Source organism: Arvicola amphibius, chromosome 11 (assembly GCF_903992535.2).
Source record: "Arvicola amphibius chromosome 11, mArvAmp1.2, whole genome shotgun sequence".
NCBI lineage: Eukaryota > Metazoa > Chordata > Mammalia > Rodentia > Cricetidae > Arvicola > Arvicola amphibius.
In genome coordinates, this window is record NC_052057.2 from 38,726,889 (window position 1) to 38,752,198 (window position 25,310).

General features: G+C 41.7%; 1 protein-coding gene across 4 annotated transcripts; it reads right to left on the minus strand.

The window, feature by feature from the left end:
- Window positions 1–1,339: 1,339 nt before the first annotated feature.
- On the minus strand, window positions 1,340–25,310 carry Mynn (myoneurin). 4 transcript variants are annotated; one of them, XM_038347523.1, is made up of 9 exons: window positions 24,705–25,310; window positions 23,604–23,895; window positions 14,924–15,303; window positions 14,510–14,830; window positions 13,314–13,473; window positions 7,909–8,087; window positions 6,940–7,023; window positions 5,786–5,872; window positions 1,340–3,208 (listed from the first exon to the last, which is right to left on the minus strand). In XM_038347523.1, exons 2-9 carry the CDS (start codon window positions 23,867–23,869, stop codon window positions 2,946–2,948), a joined length of 1,740 nt encoding a protein of 579 aa, XP_038203451.1. In that variant the 5' UTR covers window positions 23,870–23,895; window positions 24,705–25,310; the 3' UTR covers window positions 1,340–2,945. The 4 variants fall into 4 exon arrangements, with proteins under 4 accessions (XP_038203451.1, XP_038203448.1, XP_038203449.1 ...); XM_038347520.1 differs by having other exon boundaries at window positions 14,510–15,303; XM_038347521.1 differs by lacking the exon at window positions 6,940–7,023 and having other exon boundaries at window positions 14,510–15,303.

The window sequence follows — 25,310 nt, forward strand, 5'->3', positions numbered from 1 at the left end:
TATATAATCTACAATTTCTTTTTTAAAAAAGTCTAAAAGCTAACACTAGAGTTAAATAATACAAATACAAAACTAGAACATAGCTTCTAAGATATTCAGCATTTTAAAGACTTTCAAAACCCTCTGTAATACTTACGGGTCTTTCCCAAAACACCATATCACAACAAAACAAAGCGCTTAGAGTGACGACCAGATACACCTACAACACACACAGGCTCGAATAAGTAAGTGTAGTACTGAAAAAGGAAGAGAGAACACCCAGGCTTTCGGCTTTCTTCACATGAAATTCTGGAAGAGCAAATGTTAACTAAAGCCACATCAACTTAAAATTTTTAGCTATGCAGGTAATGCAAATTAAAAAGACAACTTACCTAATCCATATTGCAGTCATATAAAATAATACTGAAAATGAGAAATTTGGAAGCTTTCAAAATGCTAATTACCAGGTTAGCCATTGCGTTGCCTGTCTGGAGAATGAGGGCACCTTGGGCTGCACAGACGAGCTAGGGCAGTCTGGACTATAAAGTGAGACTAGCTGAAAATTTAAAAAGATAAATAAATACAAAGACTATCATTACATTTGAGAAAACTGGGCAATTTTTGCCCTTATATAACTATGACATCATCACAGCAGCTTTTAGAATCTTTTTAGTCTTCTTGTCTCAACTTACCAGAATGCTGTGATTGCACATCCGTGCTACTATGTCAGTTAACTATAGCTCTTTAAAAAATGCAAAGATGTATTTGTTTATGTTGCAGAATGTTTAACTATGTAAAGATGTATTGCATTTGTTAACTATGTTACAATGTGTGCTGTTTTACCTTGCCTGCCTGAGGTACCTGATTGGTCTAATAAGCTGAACTGCCAACACCAAGGGAGGAGGGAGAGGACTTCCCAGCAGGGAGAGGAAGTAGGAAGTTATTTAGGCTAGGGGAGCAGAGAAGAAAGAGACAGAGAGAAGGCAGGGAGATGCCAGGGGTCAGACAAACAGATATGGAGGAAGCAGAAGAGTAGAACACACAGAATGAAATAAAGGTAAAAAGCCCCGAGGCAAACGTAGATGCGTGGAATCGTGTAGAATTAAGTTAAGAACTAGTGGGACAAGCCTAAACTAAGGCCAAGGATTCATAATTCAAATAAGTCTCCATGTCTTTATTTGAGAGCTGGTTGGTGGCCCCAAGAATTAGACGCTTGGATGAATGAAAATGTGAATTAAACATAACCTCTCCACTTGAGCAAACTTGTTAAAAGGGGTTGACTCTCAAATTTTCTTTAGTTTTGTTACATTCCAGCAAACTGTTATAGATCTTAAACCAGAATAATTAGCTGAACATTTCATAACCTTACAAATTTTATTCAAACTCGGAATGCTCATTTAACACACACACAGATTTCTGAGCTAACAGTAAACTAGTAAGTTCATTACCCAAGGTGGTTATTTCACCCTCCCCAGTTAAGTCTGTTCGCTGGTGGTGATTTACTGTGAAAACGCTGGATGCTCTAGAAAAGGTATTGCTGCTTCAGTCTATAAGAACTGAGTGTTTTGATTATGTCTTTCTCATTTCTGAGACTTGGACCCAAACAGGGAATTATGACTAAAGAATTCAATATTGGTAAACATACTGAATTTATTTCAGTGTAGTTTAAATCATGAAAACAAGTAAGCATAACTAACTCATGGCAGAAATGAGAAATAGCTGCGGTTTTTATCAGCACTACGGGAACTAACCTTCTGAAACTGTAATTTAAAATACAAGGGTGAGGCAGTGAAATAATTAACATGAAGGAAAGTGGCAGCAAGCGTCTGGGATGGGGCGACACTGAATTCTCTACGTCCTCCTGGAATGAGAGGACCACTATGAAGCTAGAGCCAACAACCAAAAGTTGTAGTTTGATTTATAAAATTTAAAAGCCCATACTTGTAGAAAACTCAAATATAAAATGGTAAATAAACCGATAATCAAAAAGTGTAGCTTATAATTGAAGTTAGGATAGTAATCCTATTTGTGTGTGTGTATGTTGCTTTAGGCAAGCTACTCAAGTTTCTTGATTTTTCTATGCAATAATATCAAATTGAGAAGCCAAGTGATTTCTAGTATGTGTTTTATATCTAGAAAATTCTTTTTAGAACATTTATTTTAAAAAGTGCATATCCGATAAAAGATAGGCTTATCAAAATTTTCAAACTTGTTATATATTCACTTCCAATAATCTACAAATCTAATAAAATATAAAATGAATCAAATTTCAAAACCGTCTTTTGACCACTTAAAAACACCAAATATCTATTTAAAAAAATATAGTCTCAACTCAAAACAAAAACTGATTTGACTATTGGCTTTGTCCAGAGTACTAAGTTCATTCTAAATGAACAAAAATGTACATACATTTTTCTGAGTTTTAAGAGAAATACTTTTTTTGGCTCTATTAGAAAAGTTACCTCTAAAGGAATATATTAATAAATAGCACAATTCTTCCTTAGTATCTAAATTTTCATAGGTATAAATATGAAATTTAACCCCCCCCCCAACAGTTTATGTACTGGTCCACAGGGTTTACAAACAGAAACACTTTGAAGTTGATAGTACTGTAGATTTTGCTTAAACAGTTAGGAAAGAACAATAAAAAAAAATCCACAGGTCAGATTTTACCTCAGGAACAAAGAAGTCAAAAATAAGAATGGAATTAAGGCAGCTTTAACAGTGTCTAAAACTTACCACCCAAAACAGTGCTGCCACAGTGGAAGTCTCTCCCTGAAAGGCTGTTTACAATGAGAGCCAACACCAACATGAGCACTGAGGGATGCAGGGTCAGGTGCTTTTACTTCTACACATAACATGATGGCCACACAGCTCAAAAGAATGGGGAGTAATATGAATATGCACATTATCAAGATGTTTATGTTTACTACCAGGGATGTCTGAGCAGTTCCACGCTCTCAAAGTCAATATAATTGTTGTAAAAAAATCAACTGTGGCTCTGAATATCCATTCCCAGTTGCCCTCAACAGTGTGTCAGACGTTGGAGAATGACTGTCTGTGACAGGCAGAAGCATATGGTCTTCAGTTCCCAGTGGAAGCGCTAAGGGGAGAGTCATCTCTGAAGGCTTCACGTCTAGAGTTTCTGACAAAGGACTTCTTTGTGTGGGATCCTGTTCACGTAAAGCATGGCCTTCTTCTACATTGCCATCTGGAGTTTTATCTGCACCTGAAATGGAAGTCAGAAAGTATCCTGTTGTTAACAAAACTAAAGACTTGTCTGAGGTGGGCTAATCTACTTACAAGTCCTAGAAATTACATTTAGTCTCCAAACCCATGTGCGACCTGTTTCTCTCTCACCAATGTGCCTGATTTAAGCTTGTATTGATACTTAGTGTTGGGCATATCTGGGCTTCAAGAGCAGAGTCAAGCACAAATACCAGTACATAAATAGGTTTAACCATTTGAAACCTGAGTAAACTTTTTCTCATCTACCTTATTACATATTTGTCAAATTACATATTCGTCCCTGTGGCACCCATTCCTCTTACTTTTGTTTAACACTCTACTCAGTCATGCCTCAAATCCTTAACTGGGTTAGACATTCCTTGAGGCTAAATGCTCAGCTAAACTTTTCTAATTCCCTCCAAACATGAGCACTAAAGTAAATAAACCTTGGTACACTGGCTATTTTAACAAGCAGTTCCTGTTATTCTGTGGCTTAAGTCTGCAGTACTGCGCTTATCATTTCTCCTGAGGTGAGAAACTGTCACACTGACTAAAGATGCACCTTTGCTTGACTTTACTACTGCTTTTAACATGTTGCTGCCACCCCAGAAATGCTGACAGGACTCCAGCAGCCTCGGCAGACAGCTAACAGCACATCGCTTGTCTCACTAAGCTGCAATTCTGTCTTCTCAGCCAACAAACAACCTGTGCTGTCTCATCTTGGTGACTCATCACAATGTCTTCTACTTGAACTGACCCATCCTGCTATCTCCATTCTCTGAACTTTTCTCTCTTCAACTTCGTAAGAATAAATTTTTTCTTTTCTGACAGTCCTCCCCTTTTTTAGATACTGTCATGCAGCCCAAGCTGGCTTTGAACTTACACTCAGCAGCTTTTTCCTTCAGCATCCTGACTGCTGGGACTGTAGGCATGGGCTGCCATGTCTAGGTTAAACTTAAGCTCATCCCAATGCTTCAGAAGAACTCTTATTTAGCACTTGTATTTACCATTCTGACAATCTTATTTAGTCAGATCTCTGGAGTTACATCCAGGTTGTAGGCTCTTGCTCAGTTCTGTCTGCCCTGCAGTTATGTGTACTCCATAGATATTAAATAGACTGCTGAACACTCACTGCGGTTGTCAATGTTTAGTTTTTGGAGCTGGATATTGTACCTAGGGCTTCATGCATGCTAGGTAAGTATTCTATCACACCCATTATCATCATCTCCATAGTGCGATACTTTTCATCTTGGTAGAATGCCATAAGAACAGTGAGTCACAGGCCTACAAGTCTGCACTCTGGCTGCTTACACTGATGGAGCAGTTTTGAGCTACCAGAGTTCTATTTCCTTCCACATTTCTAGGCTCTTCTTCATGATAGCTCTTTTCTTCCTAACTACTGTCTGAATCACCCAGACTGCATTCTGGAGAATAATGCTACTTAGCTTGCTTATATTAACTTTCATTTTTGAAACTACTTAGAAGTCATGGTTTGTTCTGAGGCAGGGATGCCCATGTAGCTCACATTGAACCACAATCTTCCTGCCTGTCCCCTAAGTTCAGTGTGTGATAAATGTGCCACCATGCTTTGCAGCAAATCGTGTGTGTGTGTGTGTACATATGTATGCATATACATATATATATGCTTGTTTTAAGATACAGGGTTTCTCTGTATAGCTTTGGAGCCTGTCCAGGAACTTGCTCTGTAGACCAGGCTGGCCTCAAACTCAGAGATCTGTCTGCCTCTGTTTCCTGAGTGCTGGGATTAAAGGTGTGCATCACCACTGCCTGGCTGGCAAATCATATTTTTAAAGGAGAAAATAGTTGAAGTATTTTATTATTATTATTATTTTATATGTACGAGTGTTTTGCCTGCACGTGTAACTGATGCCTGTGGGGCCATTAGAGGAAGGGCATCAGAACCCTCTACTGGAACTGGAGTTACAGACAGTTGTGAGCTGCCATGTCAGTGCTGCGACTCTAACCCAGTCCTCTCAAGAGCAGCAGTGCTGAGCCATCGCTCCAGACCCTGGAGATTTTATGTTTTCTTTTTAAAAAACTGAAGTTCAATATTTCAAAAGAACTGGAAAGACAAATTTTCTGTAAATTATAAAGCTACTTTATAGGTATATATCTATGTTTTGCTGTTTTGTTTTCTAAAATTCAGTTTATTTACTTGTTTGTTTTGTGTGTGTGTGTGTGTGTGTGTGTGTGTGTGTTTGTTAGTGTATATATGCGTGTCAGAGGACAACTCTCAGGAAATTGTTCTCTCCTGTTCTGTGAGATCTGGGAATAGAATTTAGGTTATTAGGCCTAAGCACAGGAGCCTTGAGCCCTGTTTTCTTTGGGATTTCTATCTGTTGTTTGAGACAGGGTTTCACTAGATTTGTAGTCAGGCTGGTCTTCACTTTCAGATCTTTCTGCTTCAGCTACCTGACTGCTGAGATGCTGAGCATGAACCAGCACATCTGCCCACATCTAGTTTAAATACCTGTCTAACTTACACTGTTGAAATGCCTCTCTTGACCTGCTCCGGCCCCACCACAGGGCAGCGCAGGCTTTAAGCACATGCACTCACCAGAATGGACCTTTGCTTTGTGCTTCTTCAAATTTTTAATGTCTGTGTAAGAATTTCCACATAATTCGCAGATAAATGGCCGTTCTCCTGAAAAACAAGATAAGAACTTTAAAAACTCAGTATTTTCAACATGCCAGCAGACACAAAACTATCAAATGTTATAAAAATAAAGCGAAAAAGTCACTTTAATCACTTGTTGTGACAGTGAGATGAGAACCCTAGACACAAAGGTACACTTTATAGAAGTATAAGCCAATTTCAGGGAAATTAAGCATGTTCATTATCTCAAATTCTCAAAAAAATCATCTTTTTTACTGCTATCAGATACATACTGGATGTCATTCATATGCTAAAATCTGGGTACAGAACTAGGAAAAAGTATAGCTATGATTTTTGCTCTCATACACCTCATCAGTGAGGAAGTCCTCTAAGAAAGACTGGTGATATTCTACAATATAGGTACTTTCAAATAAGAACTTTTTGGGCTGGGATGTAGCGGAGAGGTAGGCTGTGATCCCAGCACCTGTAAGGCTCTGAGGCTGCTCTCCAGCACTATGGGAGTCGGGCGATAGCTGAAGAACCACGTAATGCCTTACCCCAACACCAAGGAACATGAGGATACAGGAGCTGAAATGAATTCACCAACACCCTCCTATTACTCTGGACAAGAATTTTTGAAAAGAAATGAACAGTATGTTTTAAAAGTAGCATTTCTTTTCTTTTAATTTTTAATAGTCTACATTTTCTTCATACTATTTACATATTACATGTTAAAATAAACATGTTGATATTATAATCTATTCTGGAAACTTGCATATAAGAACACCACTTTCTAATTTTGACAGCTCCCTGGTGTTATCTATTCATTTTTTTTATATATTTATTTATTTACTACAAACATTATTGTTTAATAGACATCTGGCATATTTCTTGGAAAATCTACACAATTCTTAACCAAGTTTAAATTATACTCTAAACAACTTTAAAAAATAAAGAAATGAACAAATAAAATCCTGATATGTATACATTAAAACCTTATTATCACAAAGTTATGACTAGAAACTATATAGCCCACAATGGTTTCAAAGTCAAGGTTTACATACAAAGGAATTAAGAGAGAACAAAAAAATGATACGTTCTCCCTAAACACAGACCTGTATGGGATCGAAAGTGTTTGTTGAGCTCTCCTGAGGAAATAAAACTTTTCCCACAAATACCACATATGTATGGTTTTTCACCTAGATGGAAAATAAAAGATAGCGAAGTGGCGTACTATACCAATGTAATATCATCAATTACAAGTGATCTAAAGTAAGCTTTTACAATATCATCTATATGAAAGCCTTTCTACATTGTATCTTAGAGGCATTTTCAGTAATCCAACATAACAAACTATAGTTTTATATCATCTATCTAGCTTGATTATTTTTCCCATACTAAAACATTACTTCTGCAAATGTCTTATCTTTCCTGGAAGAGATCTCCTGGGCAATGTGTTTCTTAAAACCAAAAAAATAAAATATATAAAAAAAATGTAAGCCACATTTCAAATCTTGCTTCTACTTTATTATCCAAGAATATAAACATGTGAGGCAGACCATCAGCATTCCACCTTACAAACGCAGGCTCCCTTAGTTTCAGAAGGAAGATCATTAGCAGTGCACCTTACAAACTCAGGGTCCCTCTGTTTCAGAGCTGGTAATTCACACTTGATGCATCTGTCTGTGTTCCACATCTCAGAGTGTCTATGCAAAGGAGGTCCCAGGTCACAAAACAAGTTGTCTAACCCACCTCCAGCTTAATTCCCCCTTCACACGCTTATTCAAAGGAGATAAATTCTCAAAAAAAAGGTTAACGAGGTTTTCTCTTCTCATAAAAACATGTCTCAATTCAATTCATATATTATCTTCACAATTATCCTACTTCAACAAGCCTAAGCTACAAGATAAAACTGTCACCTACCTTGTATTTAATCTAAGAGTTATGTGAAAATCATGAACATAGCTCCAAAAATACCAATGTAGATATCTAAGAGGTCTATAATCTACCTTTGGTAAGAGCCCAATTCCCATTCTTTTATCTGTATGCTTACTGCAGCCAGTCTCTCCGTATGTAACTCTTACCTGTATGTTTCCGAGAATGAGTAATAAGAGAACTAGAGACCGCAAATGCCTTTCCACAGGTGTCACACACATAAGGCTTTTCTCCAGTGTGCCTACGGACATGGTAGGTCAGTGTGCTGGCTTGGGCAAATCTCTGCCCACATCTATCGCACACGTATGGCTTCTCTCCACTGTGCTTCCTGTTAGTAAACAGAAAGTAATACAATGGTAAGTAGAGCAATCTAGAGGTCAGTACATACATCAAGTATTTTTTACATAGTTTTTCATGCAGCATTTTATTTCATCTTAACAGGCTAAGACTACACATTTAAATTCAATAGTTGTTTCTATGTAAAACCCACCCCCCATTTTTTAAGTTATCAAAACAATAGTTCTGAAATAAGTTAAAAAAAACTTTTGCCATCATCATTATATAGTTGTCTTAGGGTTTCTGCTGCTGTGATAAAGATCATAACCAAAAGCAACTTGGGGAGGAGAGAGTTTATTTCAGCTTCTATTCCATATCACAATCCATCACTGAGGGAGGACAGGGCAAGAACTGAAGCAGAGGCCATGGAGGGGAGCTGCTTACTGGCTTGGTCCTCATGGCTTGTTCAACCTGCTTTCTTACACACTCAGGGATGGCACCAACCACAGTCATCTGGTTGGTCACAGACTTCTCCCATTAATGGTTAATCAAGGAAATGACCTATAGGTTTGCCTACAAGCAACCTGATGAAGGCAATGTTCTTAACCAAGATTCCAGCTTCTTACATGTCTAGGTTTGTGTCAAGCTGACAAAAAGCAACTAGCAGCACAACAGTTATTACCAAAACCCAAACACAGCAGTTCCTCTGCCAGTCCATCTTACTGGTTGAGAGCTCTTCCTCACGTCCAGCACTTCCTCATCCACCTGCACACCCAGCCGACAGCTGCCTCATAGTTTACTAAATCACAAGAAATCTGGGGCCAGGGAGTTGGCTCAGTCGGCAGAGGGGCCTGCTGCAACCTAAGTATGATCATTGGGTTCCCAACTCCCTCGGGTGGTCCTCTGGCCTCCACAGGCATGCCATCCATTGTAATAAAGGTATACACAAACACACATAAAATAAAAATGTAATTTAAAGAAAGAAAAGCTCCATATCATTGCACCCTACCTATAGCATCTGTGCATATATATCTCGTTTTCCTTCTGTCATTTGAATGTTCAATTTGTTTTAGCTAAACTAAAACAAATCCCAACTCCAAGTGTTAATAATAGTTGAATCTAGAATGCTCCCTAAAGGCCAAGTGCAAAGGCTTGGTTCCCAGCTTGTGGTGATATTAGGTATGGCCTCATTGGAAGCAGTAGGTCACTGAGATTATACCTTTGAAAGATCTATCTTGTTCCAAGTCCCCTCTTTAGCTTCTGCTTCTTGGCTGCCATAAGATGAGCAGTGGCTTCCACCACACCCTCTCTGTCATACTGGTTTGCTTTACCTAAGGCCCAGAGTTATGAAGCCAATAAACTATCCGCCAACAGAAATCTTTCCATCTTAGGGTAGCTGCCTCAGACATTGCCTCAGGAACAGCTGGGTATACAGAAAACAAGAGTCCCAGTGATGAGTTCACTGGGACTGTCTCTCACAATGTGGTCCAGAAGCGTTTAGAGCTGACTTTAGGAGGAATTAGGGAAACTTTAGAGATACAGGTTAGGGAAGTTCTAGGAAGACACAAGAAGAGCTTAGTGGGTCATTCTGATACAAATTCAGAAGACCATAATTCTCACAGAAATGTGGACAAGTAGATTGAGGGATGCATACTGATAACTCCAACACTCAAGAGGCTGAGGAGGAAATAGTAAAAGTTTGAGGTCCACTGGACCACAATTTTTAGAAAGGGCTGGGGAGGAGAGAAACAGCAAAGGGAAAATGACAACAAAGACCGTGTTCACGAGTTGTAGAAGAAAACATTGCTGCCAGGACTGGCAAATAACCTATGTACATTTTATCCATGCTGTAAGACTCTGAACTGGGTTTAAAGATTTAACTATTTCAGGGGCTGGAGAGATAGCTCAGTGGTTAAGAGCACTGGCTGCTCTTCCAGAGGACCTGAGTTCAATTCCCAGCAACCACATGCTGGCTCACAACCATCTATAATAGGATCTAATGGCCTCTTCTGGCATGCAGAGCACTCATAGAGAAAATATAAATAAATTAAAAAAAAGATTTAATTATTTCTGGAGGCATTACAATCCCTGACTTCAAACTCAACTACAGAGTTACAGTACTGGAAACAGCCTGGTACTGGCATAAGAACAGACAGGAGGACCAATGGAACTGAATAGAAGACCCAGATATCAACCTAAACATCTTCAAACACCTGATCTTTGATAAAGAAGCAAAAAAATCAAATGGAAAAAAGAAAGCATATTTAACAAGTGGTGCTGGCATAACTGTATATCAACATGTAGAAAAATGAAAATAGACCCATATCTATCACCATGCACGAAACCCAAGTACAAATGGATCAAAGACCTCAACATAAAGCCGGCCACACTGAAACTTATAGAACAGAAAGTGGGAAGTACACTTGAACACATTGGCCCAGGGAACCACTTCCTAAATATAACCCCAGCAGCACAGACACTGAGAGAAACAATTAATAAATGGGACCTCCTGAAACTGAAAAGCTTCTGTAAAGCACAGGACACGGTCAACAAGACAAAACGACAGCCTACAGAATGGGAAAAGATCTTCACCAACCCCACATCAGACAGAGGTCTCATCTCCAAAATATACAAAGAACTCAAGAAATTGGACGCCAAAAGATCACATAATCCAAAAAAAAAAAAAAAAAAATGGAGTCCAGACCTAAACAGAGAACTCTCAACAGAGGAATCTAAAATGGCTGAAAGACACTTAAGGAAATATTTAACATCCTTAGTCATCAGAGAAAACAACTCTGAGATTCCATCTTACACCTGCAAGAATTGCCAAGAACAAACACACTGATGACAACTTATGCTGGAGAGGCTGTGGGGAAAGGGAACACATCTGCATTGCTGGTGGGAATGCAAGCTGGTACAACCCCTTTGGATGTCAGTGTGGAGATTTCTCAGAAAATTAGGAAACAACTTTCCTCAAGACCCAGTAATACCACTTTTGGTTATATATCCAAAGGATGCTCAATCGTGCCACAAGGACATGTGCTCAACTATGTTCATAGCAGCATTGTTCGTCATAGCCAGAACCTGGAAACAACCTAAATGCCCCTCGGTAGAAGAATTGATAAGGAAAATGTGGTACATTTACACAATGGAGTACTACACAGCAGAAAAAAATAGCAACACCTTGAATTTTGCAGGAAAATGGATGGAGCTAAAAAACATTATTTTGAGTGAGGTAACCCAGACTCAGAAAGACAATTATCACATGTACTCACTCATAGGTGGTTTTTAAACATAAAGCAAAGAAAGCCAGTCTACAAACCACAATCCCAGAGAACTTAGACAACAATGAGGACACTAAGAGAGACTTACATAGTATAATCTACATGGGAAGTAGAAAGTATAAAAAGACAAGATCTCGGCCAGGCGGTGGTGGTGCACGCCTTTAATCCCAGCACTCGGGAGGCAGAGGCAGGCGGATCTCTGAGTTTGAGGCCAGCCTGGTCTACAAGAGCTAGTTCCAGGACAGGCTCTAGAAACTACAGGGAAGGGAAACCCTGTCTCGAAAAACCAAAAAAAAAAAAAAAAGACAAGATCTCCTGAGTAAATTGGGAGCATGGGGACCTTGGGAGAGGATTGAAGGGGGAAGGAGAGAGGCAGGGAGGGGAATCAGAGAAAAATGTAGAGCTCAATAAATATCAATAAAAAAATTATACAGAGCCGGGCGGTGGTGGCGCACGCCTTTAATCCCAGCACTCGGGAGGCAGAGGCAGGCGGATCTCTGAGTTCGAGGCCAGCCTGGTCTACAAGAGCTAGCTCCAGGACAGGCTCTAGAAACTACAGGGAAACCCTGTCTGGAAAAACCAAAAAAAAAAAAAAAATACAGAAAAAAAAGACTTAACTATTCTACTGGAAGAAATTTCGAGGCTGCACAGCAAGTAAAGGCAAAGTGGGACTTTTGAAAACCTTGGAGGTTTGGCTAGAAAAGAAGTGCAGATAAGTAGGGCCTAAGAAAGAACACACCTGCACAGAGAGAATGAAGTCAATGGCGGGAAACAGAGCTCAGCTGTAAAGCACGTGTCTAGCATGTTAGAGACTCTCAGCTTAATTTCTACCACCACAAACAAAACAAACAAAAATTCCAACCAATGGTATATTTTTATAATCTCAGCTCTCAGGAGGGAGAAATAGGAGGATTTGGGTTTTGAGATGAGCCTGGGCTATACGGCAAGACCCTGTCACAAAAAAACAAAACAAAAAAACCCAAACAAACAAACAACAACAACAAAGAGGGTAAAAACTGGTCAAATTTTACCCATCAAAAGCTACAGAGTGAAAAGTGAAAATGTAAGTTCATTTGCTTTGAGAATAAAGTACTAGGCACCTTGCCCATAGACAGAGGTATTCAGAGTCTACTGTAGCCCTTGGGAGATCATGGTGGCACTATCACAGCAACCAGGAAAAAGCAGAGGAAGAGCTTCTGGGGGTGGGCAAGGCAAAACAGAATCCCCATAGGCCTAGGACTCAGTTATTTAGCTAGGTCTTAACACCTAAAATGTCACCTCCCCTAAATCTCTCATTAGGTCAGAGCCACTTTCCCAAAAGTCATCCTGAACATTGTACTGGAACTATACCTTCCAGAAATGAGAATCCGGGAAGTATTTCAGATCCAAACTAAATTCTACCTCCAGCCCTAAATGTTCAAGCCCATCTCCCATGCGAATGCATTCATCTATCTCTAAGAGTCAGAGAATCTCTCAGAAGTCCAGGTCTAAAGCCTCAGAGATTTAGGGCAATTGAGTTGTGAGCACTTGTAAAAATGAAAACACAGCTTACACACATTCCAAAGCACATCTCCCATTCCAACAGAGAGGAATGAGGAAAAGCAAGGAAGATGAAAGCAAGGTGAAATCTCGGTAGGGCAAGCATAAAATCATCAGCATGGTGTAATATGAGGCTTGCTCTGGGCACTCATAAAAATGTACTCATCCAAAAAAAAAAAAAAAAAAAACCCAACCAACAACAACAACAACAAAACCCACCCAAGCTGGGCGGTGGTGGCGCATGCCTTTAATACTAGCACTTGGGAGGCAGAGGCAGGTGGATCTTGGTGAGTTCGAGGCCAGCCTGGTCTACAGAGGGAGTTCTAGGACAGCCAAGGGCTGTTAATCAGAGAAACTTCATCTCAAAAAACAAAAAAATTACTCATTAGATTACAATAATTAACTAACTTACTTAAAGATCAAACAACTCGGAGTTTTTTATTCATTTTTTTTACCTTGCATGAATCTTGAGATTGCTAGAAGTTGCAAACTGTAAATTGCACACATCACATTTATAGGGTTTTTCCTCACCATGATGCATGCGACTGTGGAAGACCAGCTGGCATTTCTGAGCAAATCCCTTATCGCACAGTTCACATTTGTATGGCCTTTCCCCTGAAAGAACAATAACATTTGTATTAGGAAGGGAAAAAAAAATCCTGTTTAACTTGCTAAAGTTATCAACTTTGAAGGCTTTAAGAGTACTGGTTTTTGTCTTCAGAGAAAATGGTAACTTCTAAGTAACAAAAGCAAATGGGATGTCCTTCCAGACTACTGAAAACACTAACTAGTAGGAAAGAAATTCATCATAACAGTGAAAGGAACACTAACTAGTAGGAAAGAAATTCATCATAACAGTGAAAGGCAAGAAAAACGTATAAAACACAATGTGTACTATGTGTACTAATTGATGCTCACACTTTGCCAGCAGGTCATGTAAAACAAATAAACAGAGAAGCTGATAGAGAACGATGTTCAAAAACCAATGAAGTCTAGGAACAAGTAAAAAGAAGTATTTAATACATAAATATTGGACTGAGTTTTAATACTGTCTCTGTTAAATACTTTAAAAGCTAGAACCAAGCCAGGTCTAATGGCACAGCTCTAAAACCCTAACTACTCTGGAGGCTGATGCAGGGGCACTGCAAATCCAAGACTTACAAGGCAAGTTCAAGGCCATCTTGAACAACTTAGCCAGACACTGTCTCAAATAAAAAAGCCGTCAGTGGAAGGGTGAAGCGCTATAGCTTAGTGGTGGAGTACTTGCACAGCATGTTCAAGGCCCTAGGTTCAATACCCAGCTAGGGCCTGGAGTTAGGACCAAGTTTATACTTATAAGAGAAAATGGTTTAAGAACCTGATGCACTAGAACTTAAAGTATCAACTATAACAACGAGCTGTTAATACTTGGTTACAATTACAAATAAGATTTTAAGAGTCTAATGCTAAAACATTTTACAAATAAAAGAACATGGCCAATTTAGTGGAAAGGCCATCAATGCTGTATGCTAATATCTCTACCGGCTGGAGATGCAACTTAGTAGCACAGGGTGTGCTCAGTGGAGGCCCTGGGCTCAATCCCTAGTACCAAACAGAACAGACACCAAAACAACACAAGCCATCACAGAGCAGGAAAACAAAGCGGTCTCACCTGTATGAGTTCTTACATGTGTTTTCAGCTGGTTACACTGAGTAAAAGCCTTTCCACACAAGTGGCAGACGTAGGGTTTGACACCTTTATGTATTCTCATGTGCCTTCTCAAGCTGCTGGCTTCTGAAAACACCTTCCCGCACGTGTTGCACATTGGCTTGGCCTTGGAATACCGCTGATCCAGCTCTTCGCCAGTGTTCTCCAGTTCATAGGGACTCTTCACACTGGCTATGTTAGACATGGAGTGTTCTTTCAGAGCACAGTGTGACTGTGACTTGCCGCGTTTCCGTTTGACTGTAACAGTTTGCACAATATCTTGTGCTGGAAAAGTATTTTCCACAACTGAGGTCAACTCGAGTTCTGAATTATCATTTCCCTGGACAGCTTGTTCGTCTCCAGGAGAGGACAACTTACCTGTATCTAGGAACAGCTCCACAGGCGCACTCTCTAAAACATCACTGGGGTATTGCGCTGCTTTATTCTGTCCTGGTTTCTGTGGATTGAAAGCCTTTTTCTTCTTTTTACTTTGAGACGATTTCTTTGCCAATACCCGTTGTTTAGGATTTGCCTGAACTAAGTCTGTGGATACTTCTGACTTCTCCCGATTGTTATAATCGCGAAGAGTTAGAAGACAGGTCTGTTGATTCAATTCAATATTTCCAGTAATACTAGATATTTCTGTAGAAGAGGGACTAGCAATAAAAGCAAAGTCTTCCATCTTTATTTTACACTTAGTAACTACCTCTTCTACTTTGAGATAGTCAGCAGCCTGATGAATTTCTTTAACATTCCAGCTGTAAGGAAACAAGGCTCGATGACAATATTCATCAAAAGGAAAACCTGAAGCAACTGCACATACACCTGAATGCCTTTTAAAGAAATAATGAAGCAGAATTCTGGAAAGATTTAAACTAAGTAACAAATTTATAAAATGTAATTTGACAGAATGTTTGAACAGGTATCTCTGATTTTATAGATACTAAAAAAATAAAAAGAATGCCTACTTATAGATGTTGATGAACCATTATACAATAACAAAATGTTATATTTTTCTGACTGCTTAAAAAACAAAAAACAAACAAAACAAAAACATTTGAATTAAAAAATGGTTGTTGGTGGTCCGCAAGCTGGCTCCACAGGTAGAAGCACTAGCTGAGCAAGCCCAAAGACCCAAAAACCCATGTAAGATCCAATGCGATGGTGCATACCTGGCATCTCAGCGCTCCTACAGCAGAGACAGACACAAGACCTGCCTCAGCAAGAAAAAGAAACTAGTCCCAGAATTGTCCTCTGATGTCCACAAGTATGCTGTGGCATACACGGGTGCATCTGCACTCACAAAAGCACACACAGGGTGACACTATGTAGTTTTGACTAACCTGAAACTCACTATAGACCAGACTGTCCTCAAACTCATAACATTCACCTCCCTCTGCCTCCTGAGTGCTGGGATGAAAGGCATGCATACCATGCCCTGCTAATTTTTTTTTTAATTTTGTTGACAATACATTGCTTCCTCCCATTTCCTCTGAGGCTTCTTCAGATTCCAGTCTGGCAACAGGGTTCAGTGAAAGCTACTTCCCACTTCTCCCTTCTGCTCTGAGAGGTATTTTTAACTATGCTTCTCACACTTTACTGTCAATATGAATAATCAAGGGGTCTTGTTAATGAAGACAAAATTCGGGCATCAATAATAGTGCCAGAGAATCTGCAGCTGCAATGCACTCCCTGCTAGGTTAATGCAGCTGGCCCATGAACTACAACTGGGAGGGACAAGGGTTTTGAATGTGCTGACCTTTCTCTAGCTCAGCTTACTGCCAGGAAAGTGTATCACATTAGCTTTGTATGAGAGACAAGCCACACTGTTCAACATCCCAGTCAAATTGACCATCCACCAGGAGTACAAGACAAGGGTGACTGCTATATTTAGCACTGGGTCTAGCATTCTATGAATTAACCAGGGTGAGGCAACACTGCTGGCTTAAAATTCCTCAGTTGTAAAAACAAGAGTTTAGTTGATATTAATAACTGCTAATGGCCGGGCGGCGGTGGCACACGCCTTTAATCCCAGCATCAGGAGGCAGAGGCAAGCAGATCTCTGTGAGTTCGAGGCCAGTCTGGGCTACAAGAGCTAGTTCCAGGACAGGCTCCAAAACTACAAGAAACCCTGTCTCGAAAGGAAAAAAAAAACTGCTAATGAAGTTGAAGGGTGACATCTCAAGCTAATCTAAACATACAGATACGCACACCCTTGAGGAAACTCCCCGCCTGCCACTGTGCCAAGGGTCACTTGGTTCACTAACATAGTCTCTCTTCTGCTTTCTTCCTTGTAACTCAGTAAAAGGGCTCCAAGTATAGTTGAAAACATATAATGATGACAGTACTGTTAATGCTTTTTAAAGAGGGGATAAAATTTGAAGCAAAATAAAAAATAATCAATGCATTGACTGTCTGGAATCTCCAAGACTATCCTGCATGTGCACTAATCTCTGACCACCACCTAGTCACACTCTGTCTCCAAGAGTTCCACTGTGCTGTACTTTTGCCTCATTTAGTGTTCTTCTGGCTGTTTAAAATGTCTTTTATGACAATTATTTTCAACTCATTGTAGGCTAAAGAGCCGTATGAGTGAATGTGAAAACCTATTCCCCCAGTGAAAATATTTTTTTTTTTTTTTTGGTCTTTTCGAGACAGGGTTTCCCTGTAGTTTCTAGAGCCTGTCCTGGAACTAGCTCTTGTAGACCAGGCTGGCCTCAAACTCAGAGATCCGCCTGCCTCTGCCTCCCGAGTGCTGGGATTAAAGGCGTGCGCCACCACCGCCCGGCTCCCCAGTGAAAATATTTTATTCTTTGGGAAAATTCATTCAAGTTTTTAAGCTTATTACATATCAACTTCTGGCATATATTGTGTCTGAGTCTCCCCCCTACATAAGAAAATATTATTCAAGAAATTATTTTCTTATGGCTCATTGTGGTAATTTTTAGAATATATCATGAATCTTTACAAATGAATTGATTCTCCATTTGTAAAAATAAAAGTGTAAGTATCCCAAACATATATCAGAAAATGTACTTTATATGTATGTTACAGCATCACCACTGACAATAAACATTTCATTAAATTATACATATTTCCATAGAATAAAAACAAAGCTTACCACTTAATTTAACTAAATCTCAAAGTATATTTGTGCTTTGTGTTCCATCAAATGAATCACCAAACAGATAAGGTCAAATAAACTCTAAAAACAAAAAAAAACTAATAGCATTAGGTCACTTACTAACTGTATAATGCCAAAACAATAATCTCCACAAATTACTCCACAGCTTATAATCTCAGTTAAGACACTGGATGAAAAAAAGCAATCAAGAGTTTTACTTCAAACACTGATCTTCTTGTTGCTCTTAAGGACTACAGTTCAGTTCTCAGTACCACACCAGGTAGCTCAAGCTCCTAAGGGCCCAGTGCTCTTTTCTAGCCTCCAAGGCCATCCACATGTACACAAAGACATGGAAAAAAAATTAGTAAAACAAATCTTGGGAGGCAGAGGCAGGCAGATCTCTGTGAGTTCAAGACCAGCCTGGTCTACAAGAGCTAGTACCAGGACAGGCTCCAAAGCTACAGAGAAACCCTGTCTCGGGGGAAAAAAAAAAAAAATCTTTGTTTGTTTCAAGACAGGGTTTTGCTGTAGTTTTGGATCCTGTCCTGGAACTAGCTCTAGTAGACCAGGCTGGCCTTGAACTCAGAGATCCGCCTGCCTCTGCCTCCCAAGTGCTGGGATTAAAGGCATGCACCACCACAGCCTGGCACAAATCTTTTTTTTTTTAAAGGTGTTTTTGTTATGTTTTAAGCTACAGTGCTCCCAAACTCCTTTTCATCTTTTGGATAGTCACTGAAGGTCAGTTACTTATGTAAACAATTCTCAATGCTGTGCCTGGGGAAGTTCAGTGGGAGAATGCGTGGGTAGCTTAACAAGAAGCACTGGGTTCAATCCTAATCAATACAAACACACATTCTCTCCCGCCCTCCCTCCTTCCCTTGCTGACCCCCCCCACACTCCCCACCCCGCACCCCCCTCTGTCGCTCCCACCCCTACCAAGAGATCCAAAGAAATTAAGTAACTTGTTAGAACCAAGAAACAACCAGGGCAAACTAGCTCTTACAATCACTTAATTTTCTACTATGTTCTTTCCCTCCCTTTTTATCAGAGAGAAAGAAAGACACTCATTTTGGGGGGGGGGGGGGGCTGGAGAGATGGCTCAGCAATTAAGAGCACTGATTGCTTTTCCAAAGGACCTGGGTTTCACTCCTAGCACCCACAGAGTGGCTCATCCAGTTCCAGGGGATCCAAACGCCCTCTTCTGGCTTCCAGGGGCACCAGACATGCAAGTGATGCAGACATACACACAGGCTAAAACAAACACCCATACACATGAAACAATAAGGTTTTTAATGAGATATATTTTTGTTAATTATGTGCATGTGTAGAGAAAGTGTATTTGAGTGCAGATGCCCACAGAAACAGAAGAGAGCATCCGATTTCTCTAGAGCTGAGCTTACAGAAAGTTGTGAGTCACCCTGAGTGCTGTGAACTTAATTAACTAGAGTCCTCTGCAAGAGCAGTTGAATGAAAATAAATTTTTTTAAAAAAAAGGAAGGACATGACTGCTCCTAGGTATGGTGGAAGAGAAGGTTTACTGTAGATAAAAGGGAGAGAATAGGAAGAAGCAGGACATCTAGGAGAATCCAGAATTGAACCTGAGTGGGAGGAGGGTGCCAACCAAGAGGAGCAGCCTGGGTCAAGATGAGAGGCAGAGGGGAAGGTGAAGGGACTGGACAGAAGGTGGCTGCAAGCAGAGAGAGGATAGAATGTGGGGAGGGGGGAACACTTATCGGTGGGACCAAAGGTTTAGTTTGGCTTTGGGTAGGAGGCAGCAGTTTCGATGGCCAATAGGATGTAACACAGGGAACAGAAGGTGTAAGGGCAAGAGGGCTTCGCAGAATCTCTGAGGGAGGTTAGGAGGGAGAAGAGTGAAAGGGAGCCTCCTTCAGTCTCTCCATCCCACAGAGACTGCAAAGCTCCCTTCTGTTGATAATCTAGGGGATATAAGGGCCATTCTTGAGTGCTACGATGCAGCAGTAATGTTGGGTTTGAGCGGGAAATTCCTGAGCCAATCTCATCACTAATGGTGGTTGGTGAGCCAGGGTCTTGTGTGGTTAATAGGGAGGTCATTGGGAAGAAGGGATTGTCACCCAAGCTCTGCCACCAAGAAGGAGGCACAATGGTCTGAAAAGAAATCCAGGGACCCATCGACAGATTTGTTGAATTGTTAGGAACAGACACCGGATTTTTGCAGAATGACCTCCAGCCAAGCTAAACTGAATGGAATGTGCCTGCCAGCCATATTGGAAAGCATGATGAGCCGGGCGGTGGTGGCGCACGCCTTTAATCCCAGCACTCGGGAGGCAGAGGCAGGCGGATCTCTGTGAGTTCGAGACCAGCCTGGTCTACAAGAGCTAGTTCCAGGACAGGCTCTAAAGCTGCAGAGAAACCCTGTCTCGAAAAACCAAAAAAAAAAAAAAAAAAAAAAAGCATGATGAGGTACATCTTTCCACCCCCACAAGGCAGAGCAGGCACACAGAATGGTCCACAGTCATCACCTGATGTCCTGGAGACGGTCAGGATGGCTAGTAAGAAAAAACTCACGGGGCTGGAGAGATGGCTCAGAGGTTAAGAGCACTGCTTATTCTTCCAAAGGTCCTGAGTTCAATTCCCAGCAACCACATGGTGGCTCACAACCCTCTGTAATGAGGTCTGGTGCCCTCTTCTGGCATGCAGGCATACACACAGACAGAATATTGTATACATAATAAATAAACAAATAAATAAGTAAATTTTTTTTTTTTTAAAAAAAGAAAAAACTCACCAACTGGCTGCTGTTGGATGAAGAGGGCAGGTGCCAGATGGTTCAGAAAGTGCGAGAACTAATTCAGGAGAGGGGAGCTTGTAAACCAGACCAAGTCATGGCATCAATGAAAAGGGGACCTCAGAGTAGGCACTAAACACATGAACAAATTCTCAGTACAAAGGAGATCTTATTACCCCTGAGGAGATGGGGGAGGTGTCTGCCTCAGGATGGGGCAAAGACAGCAGCAGGTGTCTCTGCAGTGGCGGTTTTAAGGAAAAAATGGGAAATTAGTACTAGGGTGACTTGGTAAGTCCTGACTGTGTAGACAAATATAAACTTGGATTGCTGATCTCAATGATCAGCCTCAGGACTGAGTTTGGCATAAGGAAGTGGCCAAATAAGGGAATGGACCTTGGTGGCTAGCTTTAGGAATGTACTCTAATGATTTAGCAAGAGAGACAGAAGGGGGAAGGTCAAGACCTGCTGGTGCCTTGTGATGCTTGGACCTGCTAGAGTCCTTCAGCAGTACCTGTTCTTAACTGCTGAACCCTGGCTAACTGTTCCAGCCCTGTTAAATTAATTGCTAAATATTATGGCCTTTCTATTTTAGCATAAATCTTTTAAACTTCAGGCCGGGTTCACAATATTACACCACTCACCAGGAAAGAGACACAGAGAGAGAGAGAAAGAAAGAAAGAGAAAAAGAGAGAGAGAGAGAGATAAACATTTGCTCTCTTAGACTGGTTCTTTGCATGAAGGCACAAAGAAAGGTGCTCCCAGTATGTTCAAGTCAATTTGAATTTTTTTTAATAAATAGTTAATCAAGAAAGAGAAACCAGCCAGGTGATGGTGACATATGCCTTTAATCCCAGCACTGAGGCTGAGGAGTGTGTCTATAATCCTAGCACTCTAGGGACCGTATTTGGGGTCATCCTCAGTTACAGAGCTAGTTTCTGGCCACGCTAAGCCACAGAATGAGATCCTGTCTCAAAAACAAAACAAGAAGAAAAAGTTAAAAGGAAACTAAAAAGGTAAAAATTAAAGTCAAAATCTACTGCTCTGAAGTTACTACTAAATAAATATACTACAATCTTTAACCAGAAGCAATCAATCAAAACGTCCAACTAACCATTTACCACTTTTAAATAACTGTGGGAGATTAATTTATCACTGCTTATTATTCCCATAAAACAAGTAAAAAACATGAATACTTCCTTTTCAGAAAAAAAAAAATTAAACAGCATTTTGGTTCTAGCATACATAAGAAGCACACTCTCCCCGCACGCCTTTAATCCTCAGGAGGCAGGGGCAGATCTCTGTGAGTTCAAGGCCAGCCAGGATAGGCTCCAAAGCTACAGAGAAACCCTGTCTTGAAAAACCAAAAAAAAAAAAAAAAAAAAAGTACATTCTCATAATAAGCTGCAAGACACAAGAAAAGGATCTCAATTGTGTACATGCATACATCTGCAGAGGTGGTCTGTACAAAAACAGTGCTTTCCAGTAGGCAGCAGAATCTCACAGTTCTTCCCCTTCTAATCTTCATTTGAGGAATGTAGAAGCAAACAGGGCCAAGAGGAAAGAAGATAAAATATAAAGTAAACTAACGCTTGTTGCAAGGTGGGGCTTCAAGTTAAGTCTTCATTTCACCTCTAAAGCAATACCAATAGTAATGACCACCTCACAGCTACGAGGAGACTGAGGCCCAGAAAGGGCTTATTAAAGGAGATATAGGACCACCCAGCCAGGAAGATCTAATTCCAATGCCGGCAATGTTTTTTTTTTTTCTTTTAGTAGTTCTGGCTGGCCTGGAATTAAAGGCCTGTACCACCATGACTGACTTGTAAGTCTGTTCTGTCAATCAATACTCTACTCGTGTTCATGCTTCCTACAAAAAACGAAGGAAAGAAAGCATGCATAATCTGACCAAATTCTCTTTGTTTTTGCCCTCTCTACCTTTTTTCCCACAACTAGGAATGTATCACTATTAGTCTAATTTGTATAGAAGGACACAATATAACTATACGATAAGACTCTAAAGAACCTACTTGCTGGCCGGGCGTTGGTGGCACACGCCTTTAATCCCAGCACTCGGAGGCAGAGGCAGGCGGATCTCTGTGAGTTCGAGGCCAGCCTGGTCTACAAGAGCTAGTTCCAGGCCAGGCTCTTAAAAAAAAAAAAAAGCTGCAGAGAAACCCTGTCTCGAAAAACAAAAAAAAAAAAAAAAAAAAAAGAACCTACTTGCTATTGAAGGGGCAGCAGCATCTTCTGACACAGCAGTACCTGTGCATTCATGTGCACGCATACATGCAGATGCACGTGTGTTTGTGTGTCCCCTTCTGCTACTCCTCACCTTCACAAGAGAAAGGGTCTCTCACAGATTCCACTAGGCAGGCTGGCTGGTTAGTGGGCTCCAGAGAACCACCTGTGCCCACCCTAGCACACTGTTCTTACAAAAATGCTTTAGTGTTGGTGCTGGGGACCCAAAATCAGCTATGCATGCTGGCATGGCTGGCACCTGACCACTAGAGGCGCCACTGGAGCCCAATATTTAAGAGTCTTTAGAGAAGCACACAAACCTCTGGCTTGACTAGGCTTTGGGTAGGTTAACAACAGCAACAGAGTTCATGTTCCTCATCGTCACACAAAGTGATGGTCTAGAACCACTGTCAGGATGCTCTGTGCAAGGCTATTTAGAGCTGCAATGGAAGGCGCCAGGATGTGAGCCCAGAGGCGGTCCTTTCAACACTCTACTCCAAACACCTCATAAGCAGAAGGCCTGAGAACCATGAAGCCCAAAAGCAATGGGAAACTGAAATTCACTCAGAATCTACCATTTAAAATTCACATTTGCAAAATTCAAATAAAGATCTTTTTTTGAGTAAATAAGTACGTTGGACAGAACTCTTGATGTTAAGGTGTGTTTTTTGTGATTATCAAACATCTTTTCATCCTAAACAGAGCTACTGACGTCATGTGAGTGTATGAGTATTGTATATACTATGTATACGTATATACACACATATATACACATACACACATATAAGCACATATATACGTGCATGTATATATGGTGCACATCAAGACTGAGAGGATGAGTGTGCAGCGAATGGGAAACTATGAATGCACTGTAGCTCTAAAGACCATCTGACTAGCTTTCATAACTGAGGAAAAAACGTGTACTTTACCTGTCAAGATTTAAAGTTCCTGTATATATAAACTCCAACAGTTTCTGAAATCCGTCAGCCTTCACCTGACTCTGATCAAGAAAAACATTGTTCTCAGAAGTGCTTCTGTAGATCGCACCAAAATACTCACTAAAGGAGGCAAGCACATTCCTGTGCGCCTTAAACTGGAAGTCTCCAATCACTACGGTACAGTCACAGAGAAAGCCCGCTTCCCGCTGTTTGTTCAGTCTCTCTAAAAGGCGCTCACAGTGGTGCCAATACTGCATTTTGGTATCAGAATTTTACCCTTGATCTGAAAGACAAGAAGAGACAGTGAAGTCAATAAGCATCAGCTTTCATGAGACATCCACCCAAGCAGAGGTAGGGGAGGGTGGAGAAGGGTCAAAGGCTAAACAGGACTAACAGAGAGAGCTCTTGCTTTGCGCCTCCATCCCCCTCCCGCACAGCCTCATCAAACACACGCAGTGACTGTCTTTGTTTTACTGAACTAGGACGCCAATGCAATAAATAATGGCGAACAAAGTCAATTTCATGAATTGTAAAAAAAAAAAAAAAAAGTCTTAAAATCCTAAACTTTTAGAGTTGACCCCTCAAACTTTCAAGCTCAGGAATATTTACCTGAAGGTGCCTAAACAAATAAACTAAGAAATGACTCCTTGAGGCAGCGGGGATAAGAACGCGATGCGAGATGTTCTAATTGCTCTCTGATCACTGAAACCTGTGGGCTTAGACGGGGCGATTCCTCCCTAGCGCTAGGCAGGTGCTAGGGGGGCGGGAACGCCCCGACCACACCAGGGCTGTCAAAGGCCCCGCCACTCCCCAGAGGCGGACACACCCCTCGCCTGCCCGCGGCCAGCCTGGCAGCCGCCGGGTGACAGCCCCAGCCAGTCCGCCCGGGCCTCCGCTGCCCTGCCCTCCTCCCAGCTCGCAGTCCCGCGAGTTCCCACGGCACGGGCTGCAGCTCCAGCCACCGCGGACGCTGCCCCTCCTAGGACAGCTCCTTCACCCCGAAACGCGCTCGACCTCCGAGGCGCCAGGCCACGCAGGACCTCGGGAGCCAAGATCGCGAGGACCGCGGGCCGGGCAGAGGGCGGCACTCACCGGTAGCCGCCCAAGGGAAACAGTTTCTTCACTCTCTCGCCGCCATCTTGGGAGGACGTCACCGCGGCGCCCCGCCTCTCCCTTCCTCCTCCGCTGCGGCGTCACGTCCGGACGTACGGTCCGGGGTGGACACGGGCTCCAGAGGTCCGCCAGGGCGGGCGAGCTGGTTCTCAGAGGCCTACCGTCCCGGCATGCCCGGCCGCCGGGGCACACTTCCAGTGTTCACTCACATCCTACGCCAGACGCTCACCTGGTCAGCCCGCAGCATCTGGGCCGACCCCCGGCTCCACTGCACAGCCGGCCTCTGCGGAAGCCGCGCTGCGCACTGCATGCTGGGACTTGTAGTTCTCTTCCTCTCCTGTCATCCTCTCTTCATTAGCGCCCCTCCAGTGGCGACTACGGCGCTGTGCACCCTGGCTCTTGACTGTGGCCGGTGGGAGGGATGTGCTTGAGTCGAGACCAATCACTCCTTCCTCTCTTGCATACCCGAAAGCTCTTGGGACCCCCAGAGTTCTGCTTGAGCCGGCCCGCTGACGCTCATCTTCCAGGAGGCCCTTACCTGCAGACAGAAGGCAGAGAAGCACCAAAGCCAACCAAACCAGCCGG